Genomic DNA, 12,359 nt, shown 5'->3' on the forward strand with positions numbered 1-12,359 from the left:
AATTTAAAAAAAAAAAAAAAGAATAACAGAGACAAGTTTAGTCTAGATCCAGTGAATTTATCACTGTAATCACTTCTTTGTGACTCCTCACCAAACTTGTGCCTATCTCCATTCACTGTGCTCACTTGTCAGAACCCACCTGGGTATCACCCAGCTAGCTGTCTGACTGTAACAACACTGCCATAGTTGAGTGTGATTGAGAAAATAACACACCCAGATAATGTAATTAATTTGGGATGTCATCAACCATAGCATTATTTTATTGTGCCACTAAGAAAAAAAAACACTGTCATGCGACCTGTCATCAATTGTAAGGTGCATACCCCAACTTGAGAAATGGTGAAGTATTAAAAATTGGGCTTTTTAAAATTGGTGAGATACAATTCATCAGGCTAAGCTCACAGTGCAGAGCATAGGAACTATTTCCCACGTCATGGGCCTAGACTGCTCTAGTTTGGTGGTTGTTCAGGAAGCCAGCTTCTTCCCACATGTTTGCTTTCTCTGCCAGCCCCTTAAGGCAGTGGTTCTACAAGGTCAGTGCACATCAGTATCACCTGGGAGGTTTGTTAAAGCACAGGTGGCTGATTTCCACCTTCTGATTCTGTAGGTCTGGGTTAGAGCCTGAGAATTTTAATTTCTAACGGTATCTAGGTGAGGTTGATGCTGCTGGTCAGGGATTACACTTAGAATCACTGAATGGAATATCATGCCCCAGATACTTCTGTTCAGAGGAGGAAGAGGGACTGTGCATGACTTGATGACTTTTGTAACTTCTAAAGGACGACCTCAGTTGAATTTGGAATTAACTTTCTGACACCAGCTTGTCTTCTCAACTGAGCTCTCTGAAACTGTTTGCAAGGCCCCCTGCTGTTAAGGGGAGGTCTCATTCCTCTTGGTGAGAGGGCTATACACATTATGCATTGGACTTCCTGAAGCTCCTCTTATTCCCAACTTTTTTCTTTTAAAGGACCCCAGAAGCCAATTCCCGGGCCTCTAGTCCCTGCACAGAATTTGAACAGTTTCAGATTGTCCCGACTGTGGAAACACCCTATTTGGCCCGAGCAGGAAAAAATGAGTTTCTCAATCTTGTTCCAGATATTGAAGAAATTAGACCAGGGTGAGTACTGTATTGACAGGGATTCCAGGTACAAAAGACAAATCAGCATGATATACTCACTGTTCTTGTACATGAGATGAATATTATTGTTGATGCCAATGGAATCTGGGAGGAAAGAACCAGGCTGGGTTCCTGCTCCGTTTGCGTCTTGTCAGGCATCTCCACCACACCACAGTATGCTATGGTGATGCTTTGTGTTTTTTTGCTGTATTACTTTAACAGAGAAGATTCTAGACCAAACGGATCTTTTGTCTCTTTTGCCTGTTTTGACTAGGCTTAGGTGAGACAGATTTTCATGGTCCTCAGGCCATTATCACTTTCTTTTTGTGAGAAACTAATGTCTTTCATACTGTCCTCTTTAGCTCTGTGGTCTCTAAGAAAGGATATCTGCATTTCAAGGAGCCACTTTACAGCAACTGGGCCAAACATTTTGTTGTGGTTCGCCGCCCTTATGTCTTCATCTATAACAGCGACAAAGACCCAGTGGAGCGTGGCATCATTAACCTGTCCACAGCACAGGTGGAATATAGCGAGGACCAGCAGGCCATGGTGAAGGTTAGTCTTGCTCTCTTGGCTTTTTATGGCCACCTGCACCCTTCCCTTCCAAGTAAACTCTCTGTTGTGTGGTGTGGCATCTCTCCCATGTGTCTGGGCTCTCTGAACCTTCAGTATGAAGTGCTGTGTGTCCTGTGAATATGGCAGGCTGGTCCCTGTTATCAGCAGCCGTTGTAACTTTTCTGTCTACCTGTGTCTCTTTCAGACACCTAACATCTTTGCTGTCTGCACAAAGCATCGTGGGGTCCTTTTACAGGCTCTCAATGACAAAGACATGAACGACTGGTTATATGCCTTTAACCCACTTCTTGCTGGCACGATACGGTAAGAAGTTGTCCTCGTATTTCCTTCTTCTTAGCTTTTGGTCCCAGGGACATCCATGTAAACCAAGAAGGAAGTCTTGTTCCCAAAAAATAGGTTGAAAACAGAGGAAGGACATTGGTATAAGTGTGGTTGTATGATGGTAATGAAGCCTCTGCTTCTCATAAGGTGTCACCCAGTATCCTGAATGACTAAGGGGACCTGATCACATTTGCAGTTAATGTCCTGCTTTGATTTTTTTTTTCGAGTTTGTTTTTTTGTTTTGTTTTGTTTTAATGTTTTGACTGAGTCAGAGGAAGGTGGCAAGAACCTTTGTGGTCTCCTGGTATTCCACCCTGTGATCTGGCCTCTGATCCTGTGAGGGGCTTGTATCCTAGGGACCTCATAATGAGGGAGACCACAACTTAGCCTGCTTATTCAGGGAGCCTAGAGACCTGGGCCTTAGGTGTTTGAGGGGAGGCAGCTTAAGGACAGAACTGCGGAGGAGAGAGACCTATGAGGGGAGAGACATCTGGATCCAGGTTTCTAATCCATCCTTTTCCTCTGCCACCTGTAGGTCAAAACTTTCCCGCAGATGCCCAAGTGAATCGAAGTACTAAGTGACTCTGCTGAACGCCCTCACTCGCCTTCGAGAGATAAAGAAAGTGTTGCCTCTCACTTCTCTCTGTGATTCTTGACGGCCCCTCTCGTGTGTAAGCCTGTGGCGTAACTGCTTTCTTTCCGTCCTGTCAACATACTTTCTAGCTCTCCTGGTCCCCATCTCCAATGCTCTCTACCCTTCTCTTTTTTCCTGTGCTGAGAATCTTGGTAGTAGCATGTGGTGTAACAAAAGGGAGAAAAACAACAACAACAAAAAAACAAGAACAACCCAGAGGGGATCCAGTGAATCTCCAAATAATTTTTTCGTGTCCTTTGGCTTCCTTTTTTATGATAGGTCCCTGTTATGACCACCTGTGATGTCTGTACTGCTGTCTTTGGATATTTTTGTCTGTTTTTTAAGACAACATAATACTTTTTTCTTTTTCTCTATCTGTGGTATCACTTTAACTTGGGGCGGTGGTGGCTTAGAGACTATGGGAGGAAACATCTGGCTTTTTTTTTTTTTTTTTAGAACCTAAAAGGAAAGAACTTACCTTTTCCCCTTCCATTTCTTTTTGCCATTGTTAATCCCTGCATTTTCCATTCAGGGAAAAGGTGGTGATGAGCTTAGAAATGGCATAGGTGTATTCTCTGAAACTGGAACTTATTTAAAACATAATTAGGCGGTTTTCTTTTAGTGGAAGAGAGAAGGGAGGATTTTTTAGTGGGCCTGGAACAGTGGCTGCTGCTGACCTCGTAAGAAGGGAAAAGCCAAGAATATTTCCAGTGGACTCGAAAGGACTGTGAGATTTTACCGTAGCTCCTGAAGGTGGGCACAGTAGATGAGGGAAGTTCGTCCCAGCAGTGCTCCTATGAACTGCTTTTCTCTCAGAGTTTCTTCTGTTTCTCCTTGGCATTAGTGATGGGTGGTACACTTTGGAATTAGTGCAGCATCATACACAGATGTCCCACAAGGAGGGAGTGACTCACTTTCTGGTAATGATCTTCATGATTGTCGTCATCATTATGGTAATGTTGAGTAGCAACCTTGTGGTTGTTGTAGCTCCCTTTGGTCAAAGAAACAACTTTTAGTACAGACTTGGAGTCTCCCTCTGAATCCCATGGTCATTTCCAATGATCCTTGTCCAGTTGAAAGTACTTTCAGTAATGCTTCTCCCTATATGATCCTAAATAAGCAGACATAGCAGTCTTTGTCTTCTGGATCCCAGGATTAAAAACAGTCCCTTCCTGCCACTAAAACAAAACAAAAGGACACCTGGGGACAGAGAAGAGGCTCATCTGAGCCCTGGCCTCAGTGGCTTGCTGCTGCATCTGCCTTGCCTCTCTTTGGCTGTCTTCATGGGATGTAGAAATATTGCCAAAGGAGGAAGGTCACTGTGGACAGAACAGGGTCATCTGCATCCAGAGGCCATCATGGAAGAAGATACTGTTTTTCTTTCAGCCATCAGTAAGTTTTATAGGAATGACCTGGGGCAAGGAAGGCCTGCAGGTTAATTCAGCTGCTTTGCCAGTTGACCTGCAGTGTTTTGTACCAACCCTCTGTGTGACCATCCCTCAGGCATTCTGGAAAATATCTGCCCTCTCCACTTCCACTGAGGTCCCCAGCCTTGAAGTTGCTCTTGGATGGTGGAGACCAGCCAATTTTCTGCTTCAGCACAGGGCAGGGGCTCATGCAGGCTGTGGAATAGAGCTGGGCAGGCGCGTGTCTGCAGACCCTTGCTTCTAACTTCTAGGGTGGACTCCTCTCTAAGAACAGGTCTCCTGACTTCGGTAGAGTTGCCTTGCAAAGAGGAGGAAAAGTGAATCATGGTGAACTTGAAAGGATAGAAATCCCAGGCTGGGACCTTAGCTGAAAAGTAATCAATAAAAACTCTATAGTAGGTTTTCTTAACTTCCTTCCTCTCCTTACAACATAGGTCATTAACTGTGATGTTACTTGTTCTCTGAGCGGTGCGTGAGATTGTTAATGTAGTTAGAGGTTCCTTCAGCATCTAATGGACACAATATGCCTTTCTGGTGTATACTCAGATCCAGGATCTGTCGGTGCTTAGAGATAGCTCCTGGGCTGGAATTAAATCTAATTTCAGGGAAATGAAATTTGAAGGTTATGTTTTAGAATGAAGTCACGGGTGCCGCTGCTGTTTGTCACATAGTCTGACAGAGGGACCCATGTCCATGACAGAGGGAGATGGGAGGGTCGAGGGAAAGTAAAATCATGTGATACACTGAAATGATGTCTGGTTTTTCTTCTAACTCAAGCAAAACTGGCTTGGAAAGTCTTTGCTTTGTTTTGGATGTGTCAGTTATTAGAAGAGGTGGAACTGGACTATTGGACTATTGGTAACAGCCAGGGGTAAGAGGGCCCATTAAGGAAGCAGGACGCCTGCGTCCAGGGGTCTCTGGCGGGTGTGCTTTCCGTCATCTGAGAACAGCCCTGATTGGTTCCCCCTCTTCCTCTGGTAGCCCATTTCCAGATCAGAGTTGGAACAGTTTCAGGATTAATGTTCCCTTTTTGGACACATCCATCCCATCCACACTTTGAAGCTGAGAGAGCACTTAGGGCAGGAACTATTTATGAGGCTTTAGCTGAAGCTCGGTGGCAGGAAGCTTGATATTTAATATTAATATAATATTGTATTAGTATTGGAGAAAACTACCTTTTGAGGGTTTTTTGTGTTTTTTTTTTCCTAAACCACTCTTTTAAACAGCATAAAACAGGAAGAAAAAGCTCTAGCACCAATTAAGAAGAAATGAGTGCTAGTTAAAAGTAATTATATCCTCCCTTCCTTCCCCACTCTCCTTTTCCTGCCAAAGTAAAACATGACCTCACAGCCCACACCAAATCAGCACCCACAGCCTGCTTAACCTCTGCGCCTGCCTGGGAGTCAGCCAGCTCTCGGGCCAGGCTATGCAGGGCTGGCCAGCCGTGCACACAGCCAGGGGAGCAGGAAAGGGCTGCTGCTGGCAGCTGGGTGGGCATACAAATCTGAACGTGTTGTTAAAACACTCGGGCGATCACTGCAAGGGAAAGGAAAATTATTTTTCCCAGCTGAGAAACCACTGTTGTTTTACAATTTTCTTCCCCCTTCAGCTGTAGAGATCTTATACAACTACTCATATTTTTTCTAGCTCTTTTAAGATGAAGGGATGAGTTTAAATCATTGTGAAAGATCTTTAGGGATCTAAAAATAAAGTGATTTCTCCTGGCACATATTTCAAAGCAAAGACTTTGTTGCCTGCTGCTCGTTCTAATTTACAGGGATATTTAATTTTGTAAGGTATTTGTGTATTTATACAGCTGTAATTAATTGCACATTGGACTGGAAAAGAATGGATGACCTAGTGCGTGGCAGCTCTGGTACGCTTCATTTCCTTGTGCTGTGGCCACTCAGGTTCTCCTGGACGGAGTCAGGGCTTTTCTGTTCCAATTGGATCCTTCGTTTTTGCTTTGGGTTCCCTTTCTAAAATGTGATTGTTAACCCATTCCTTAAAAAGAAGACACTAATTCTGCTGCTGCTCTCAGAAGGTTTGCTGAATGTATTTGAAAGAGGACTCTGACTCGCGTACACAGCAGCTATCCACCATGGCCAGTAATGACTCACCCCAGTGTGCAGCCAAACCGTGACTGGGTGCGGCAGGAATGTATTGATTGTGTTTCCTTAGGAATATAAGATGTCAGCTGCGAGATGATCCACGGTGGTTGTTCAAAAGGCCATTTAGGAAATTCGGATTTGAGCCCCATGAAATCTTAGGAAAGCCTCTGATCATTTAAAGGAAAGAATGAGAGTTGATGCAAATTTCATTTTAAAAGCTGTGCTCAGAAAGTCCAAGCTGAGGTTGGTCTCTTGCCAAACCCTGGCTGTTGTGTGTCGTCTCTGTGTCTTCGAGTTCCCTTTTTTCAGGCTGCACCTTCTGGCATCGTTCACCTGAGGACTCCATCGGCCTTCTCGCGTGCAGAGCGCCACCCGTCGGGATTTCGGGTCTCTTCTCACCATCCGCGTGCGCTGCCACAAAACCCGTGGAGCACACGTGGCCTTTTTGAACCAAGACTTTGCAAACTGATCTCTCCCCAGTAAGGAGTTGAGCACATTAGCAACAATGTACATTATTAATTTCAGATTTTCATTTTCATGTTTTATTATGTAAATATTATCTGATGTTTGGAGCTTGAGTATACAGAATGTAAATATAGTTCTTGTATTTGTACTAATTCTGGTTCTTTTGCTGTATAGCTTTAGATGTGCAATGCAAACATTATCTAACTGTGTATGGTAACCTTGCATCACGGAACTATTAGTGAACGAGGTAAACAATAAAGGTACAACCAGTGCATCAGAAGGCTCTTGATGTGCATTTATTCTTGCATCCTTTGGAAGGTATTTACACATGATCCCTTTTCTTGACTTGCAAAGATACGGTGGTGTGACCTATGTGTTCTTTTCTGATCATTCAGAGCAGGGTTGTTACATAGCCGGGTGCTATTTCTTTGTGCTGTTTCTCTGAAAGTGCTTTCTTCCAGCGCTCTATCTAGGTTCTCCTGGAGCTCCTTCTTACACACCTGCCAGTGATTCTCCAGCAGTGGTGTGGTTTTTCTAGGTGGAGAAGTTGAAGCACTCACCCTGTTGGCTTAATTTAACAAGTTCCCATTGTGAGCAGAGCATGAGCAGGGACCACTGTCCTGATTGGGGAGAGACTGAAGAAGAGGGAGAAGCAACATTAAGGCAAAGGGCAGTGATGGAGTCAGCGCACATCTGCATGCCCACCACATGGCCGCACCCGGGATGTGATAACTCAGCAGCAAACAAGAACACGCCCCGGCGTTCCTGTCCCCATGGGGAAAGACCTCCATGACACAAATGCGAAATGTGTAACGTCGAGTGGCCAGTCACAGAGTAAATAACAGCTGAGCGGAAGGTGAGAAAGGATGGAGGGAGGCATCCTTTTAGGCCTTGTCATCAGGGAAGGCCTGTGTTAGCAGAGGACTTTTGAGCAGACACTTGAATGAAGGGACACATATGCATGCAAAGCCATTGGCAAGGAGGTCTCCAGATAGAGAAGCTAAGCCCTTGGGGCAGCAGTGTCCTCTGTAGGTTCCAGAGATAGCAGGGAGGCAGCTGGTCTGGGTAACGGGGAGAGCCCTAGAGTCTTGGCAGCAGCAAGTAACCAAGGACCAGGTGGCTTAAGGCTTAGGTAACCCTAATTTTATTAGTGTGAAATAGGAAGCCAGTGGAGAGTTTGGGGGAGAGGAGTCAACATGGTTCTATTTGTGTTTTCAAAAGATCATTCCAAGAGCTGAGTGGAAAACAGCCTGTGGGGGTGTGGATGGGGGACTAGTGGAGGAAGGGAGGCAAAATAGGAAATTGTTGCCCAGTGTCCCCAGGGGAGGATGGCTGCTGCAACCCAGGTGGGAGCAGCAAAGGTGGGAAATGTGGTCAGATTCAGGATATTCTAACATTAGAACTAACAGTTTTGCTAAGCCACTGCATGTGCTTGGGGAGAAAGGTAACTTGGGATGTGTGCCTGAACACAAAGAATGCATTGCAATTGCTTAGATGGAAAAGATTAGGAGAGCAGAGGGGGGGTGGTGCTCAGTGAAGGATTTGGTCCTGGTCACGTTCACTTGGAGACCCTGTTTCCACCTGACAGCACAGCCACTCAGCTGGATTCAAGGGGAGAGATGGGGCTGGAGACGTCCCTTTGGGAGTTGTCAGCATGAGGGTGACAGGAGACAAGGAGGCCCAGAAATGAGTGGCCAGTGAGAGCCAAGGCTCAGCTCCTGGAACACTGCCACCAGGACAAGCCAGGAGGGGGCCATGGAGAGAGGGGGATGCTTAGCAGCCAAGTTGAGGATATGTTTGAAGATGAAGGCAGTGAGGACGGTGTCCAGAGCAGCTCACAGTTTAAGGTCAGAACCAAACAGCACCCACAGCTTTGAGCAACAGGGAGGTCTGGGAGGTTGGAAGGGCCAGAGGATACCATCCATTTTTCCCAGTTTCAAAGCCAGCTGAGAAACAATAGGTACATGGCAGATCAAAGTAATCTCCTTGATCACTACTAAAGGTTCGATTAGAGAATGTGAGGATTAGAGCGTGGAGGCACCAGACACCCCTGCGTTTTTACCGAACAGATTCTGGCCCAGCAGTCTGGGGTGCTGCCCAAAATTACGCATTTCCTGTCAGCTTCCAAGGGACATCAGCGCTGCTGTCATTGGCCACCTCCAAGGAGCAAAAGTAGAGAGGAACAGACTGTTCCCGGAAGGCTGGAGAGTCTTAGAGGGGAGGAAGTGGCCAGGCTGTCATGCCTTCCAAACTCGCAATGATCGCTTCTCTCCTGGGGGTCTGTGAGGGGCTGTGGAAGCAGGAAGGTTCCAGTAGTGGAGCCCACATCACATGGGAGGAGACATCAGAAGCATCCCTGTCCTAGCAAGGTCATTGGCGGGTAGGGCAGCATTTTTTTTTTTTTTTGAGTGGTGCCAAAGAACACCTGCCTGGCATCGTTTCAGGGAAAAGGGGAGGAAAGGAGGTTAAAACAGTATGGATAATTCTTTCAGTGATGTGTACTGTAGAGGGGAGAAGGGACAAAGATAAGGAGTCAAGGAGGTTTTGTTTTAGAGAAAGCAAAGAGCTTTACATGCAGATGAGCATGTGCGTGCAGACCGGACAAGAGAGCAGGAAGGAAGAGACCAGCGGGGAGAGCTTTGCTGGGGTGATACCCTGTAGGCTGGCGAGGTGGACAGCCGGCTCTAGTTCCTTGGGGGACAAGGCACAGTGGGCAGCAGCCAGCCACTGCCAGCGCTAGGAACATGCTCAGGGCCTCTTCTGATTGCTTATAGTTTCTCTCCAGGGGACTTCCTTGGTCTTCGAAGGTAGGTCGGCCCCAGGGGTTATGTCGGCCATGCCTTCCTGAGCTCCACTGCACTTTGCACTGGAACGGACTTAGTTTTATACAGTTCGTTGTCTTTCTACATAGCAAGTGAACAAGTCCTTTGAGTTCAGTAGCAGGAATTAGAGCAAGTGAGTGGCAGAGCTAGGATTTTTACATCTGCCCCAACTAGTATGTTTGTTTACCTATACACCTGCTCACATACATCTAACAAAGGATTCTTCCCTGGGAGGTTTGCATAGAAGGACTGTTTTTGTAGACTTCGGGCGCATGCTTTGATTTGGGATTTGGAGATTTAGAGCAAGGTGAAAAGGTGAATAATGTGAGTTGACTTGCTTAGGCATTATAAGTCAAACACCAGGATTTTCTAAAAAACCAAAGGTCAACCTGCTCTGGCTTAGCAAGCCATGGCTTTACTCTGTTCATGCCTGGGAGAGACCTGCCTTCATCCCAGCCCTGCTGTTGTGTGGTCTCAGCCTATCAATAACTGGTGTTGTGGCGGAACCAACCCTGTGCAACCCTATGATTGCAAGATCCTCTTGAGCAAGAACAATCACGAAATGGGAACAACAACAACAAAAAAGGTTTATTATTTTTACAGGACCTGGAAATTGCATGGCACAGCTGTAACCCAGCAAGCTTACAGTGAGAGAGAACACCCAGGCCTGGGGTTCTGCTTTTATTAAAGGGAGGAGAAGATCCAAGATCTAGCCGGGCTCACTCTTTATTGGTGGAGTTAAAAGCAAGAATTTAAAAGGGGAAGAGAAAAAACAAGTGGCCCAAATGATCAGTTAATCAAGATCTCTAAAACAGAGGCACCTTGGGGAGCTGGGGAATAATCCTGGGAAACAGCATTTTTGGCTGGTCCCCTGACATTTCTCTCCAGATTTCATGAGATTTCCTTCTAGATCTGACAAGATTGGACCCCACCTCTCGGGACTGGGGCCCAGTTCCCACAAGTGGGCTTTGCCATCCCGAGGTTTGTCCAGATTCTCAGATTTGGTCCGAGGATTCCTGAGAGGGAGCCAGAGAATTGGCAAGATCAGCCCCAAGAGGACAGGAGATCCAGCTCAGGAACAAGGCGGCTTCTTTTTTTTTTTTTTTTTTTTTTCCTCTTGCCTCTTCCTGTACCTAAACCTTCCTGGGTGGACTGCCTCTCACATACTGAAGGTAGGGGCCCTGGGGATCCCTTCTTCCCCGTTTCAGGGCTCCCACTGGACTCCCACATCAGAATGGCCTCTGTGACCTTAGCAGCATGCCAGGTGTTCCCAGCCTTGCCAAATGGAAATGTCAGGGCACTAGCTCTGAGGCCTCACAGGTATCAAGCCTCAGGAGTATCCAGACCTGCCAAGGTCCCCTTGTGCTCCAGTGCTCTCCATGTTTCCATCTAGATCTGGCGGTATTTGGCCCCACCGCTCAGGGGCCTGGGGCCTAGTTCCTGTGAGTGAGCTTTGTGGTTGCCAAGGTTTATCCAGATTCTTGATAGATTTGGTCTGAGGATTCCTGAGAGGGAGCCAGAGAATTGGTGAGATAGGCCAATGGATGTGAGATCTGGTTCAGGAATGAGGTGGCTTCTCTTTGCTTTTTGGGAGCTTGCAAGACAAACAGGCGGTCTTGAGGGTGTAAGAGACGGTAACCCCCAGGGAGAGCCTGCCTATGTGGTCACATATCCTGCTCTGGGGTTTATGGCATTTCCCTTTTCCTCCTTCCCTTCTATTTCTATCACCTCCATTTTCCTGGGAAAAAGAGCCATGGGGCCCATTTGTCCTGCATGCACTTCTCCCTTTTTACAGCACCTCACCCAATGGCTAAAACACCAGTTATGTTTGGGATGAGACTCCTTGTGACTTCCTGCAGGTCGCGTTGGGGAGCTTTTCTGAATGCGGGAAGGGTAGCAGTTGTGTTCCAGTCCTGGCAGGTGTGATCCCTACCTATGTAAGAAGCACAAAGCGGACTCTGCTAGGGAGTGCCAGTTCCTCCGGAGGGCAGGGCAGCTTGACCAGAGATCTCACTAGTTTTTCCCTGGATCTCTCTGGCTGGGCCAGAGATCTCACGAGATTTACAGGAGACGTCAGGAGATTTGGACTGAGATCACCTGAGATTTGCCCCCAAGATCTTGTGAGGACTAGCAAAGCCAGGTCTTGGCTTGTTCCCACAGGTGGCAACTCTTACAGAGAGTGTTCTGAAATATTCGAAAGCCTGGGAAAGCACCCAGAGAGCCCTTCTCTGTGTACAGATGAGCCAACTCTCAGGCTCATTTCTTCTTCCTGGACATTATGCCCTCCTGTGCTACCACCTCACCTGGAATATATGTAAGGGACCCAGATACCTCCTCGATGTCCCTATTTCACTGCTTTGTTTGGAGCCCAACATCAGAAGGGCTACTGCGGGCCTAATGGAATGCCAGGTGCTCCCAGGGTTCCCCATAGGAATGTCAAAGCACCGGCTATCTTGCTGTGCAGGTTCAAGGCTAGGGAGTTCCCACCCCTTGCTGAGTTCCCCTGCGATTTCTCTTTAGCTCTTGTGAGATTTCGTATGAGATCTGCAAGATTTGCCCAATGTCTCGGGGATTTGAGCCCAGGTCCAAGGAGTGAACTTGGATCTCATGAGATTTGGCCAGAGTTCTTGTGAGATTTGGTCGGTGGATTCCTGAAAGGCAGCCAGAGAATTCCCGAGACTTGCTACCAGCTTACATGACATCCGGCAAGGAAAGAGGTCGATTCTCTCTCTTTTTTTTTTCTTTGCTGGTATGTTGTGAGGCACAGATAGCCTTCACATGGTGAAGACCGGCCAAGCCGCCGGGACCCCGCCCAGGGGCTGACATGGCCTCCTCTGGGGCGCATGGCTTCTTCCTTCTCTTGCCCTCCAGCTTCTAGCCCCTCTG

General features: G+C 46.9%; 1 protein-coding gene across 17 annotated transcripts in view; it reads left to right on the top strand.

The window, feature by feature from the left end:
* Positions 1-6,928, top strand: part of KIF1B (kinesin family member 1B) — a 147,973-nt gene extending 141,045 nt beyond the window's left edge. For all 17 annotated transcript variants that reach the window (XM_072731261.1, XM_072731271.1, XM_072731276.1 and 14 more), the window contains 4 exons: positions 968-1,117; positions 1,480-1,672; positions 1,878-1,996; positions 2,550-6,928. In XM_072731261.1, coding sequence (XP_072587362.1) covers positions 968-1,117; positions 1,480-1,672; positions 1,878-1,996; positions 2,550-2,592 — 505 coding nt within the window. In that variant the 3' untranslated portion in view covers positions 2,593-6,928. The remainder of the gene's footprint in view (positions 1-967; positions 1,118-1,479; positions 1,673-1,877; positions 1,997-2,549) is intronic.
* The last annotated feature ends 5,431 nt before the right edge of the window (positions 6,929-12,359 follow it).

The sequence above is a fragment of the Vulpes vulpes genome, chromosome 12 (genome assembly GCF_048418805.1).
Source record: "Vulpes vulpes isolate BD-2025 chromosome 12, VulVul3, whole genome shotgun sequence".
Classification (NCBI taxonomy): Eukaryota; Metazoa; Chordata; class Mammalia; order Carnivora; family Canidae; genus Vulpes; species Vulpes vulpes.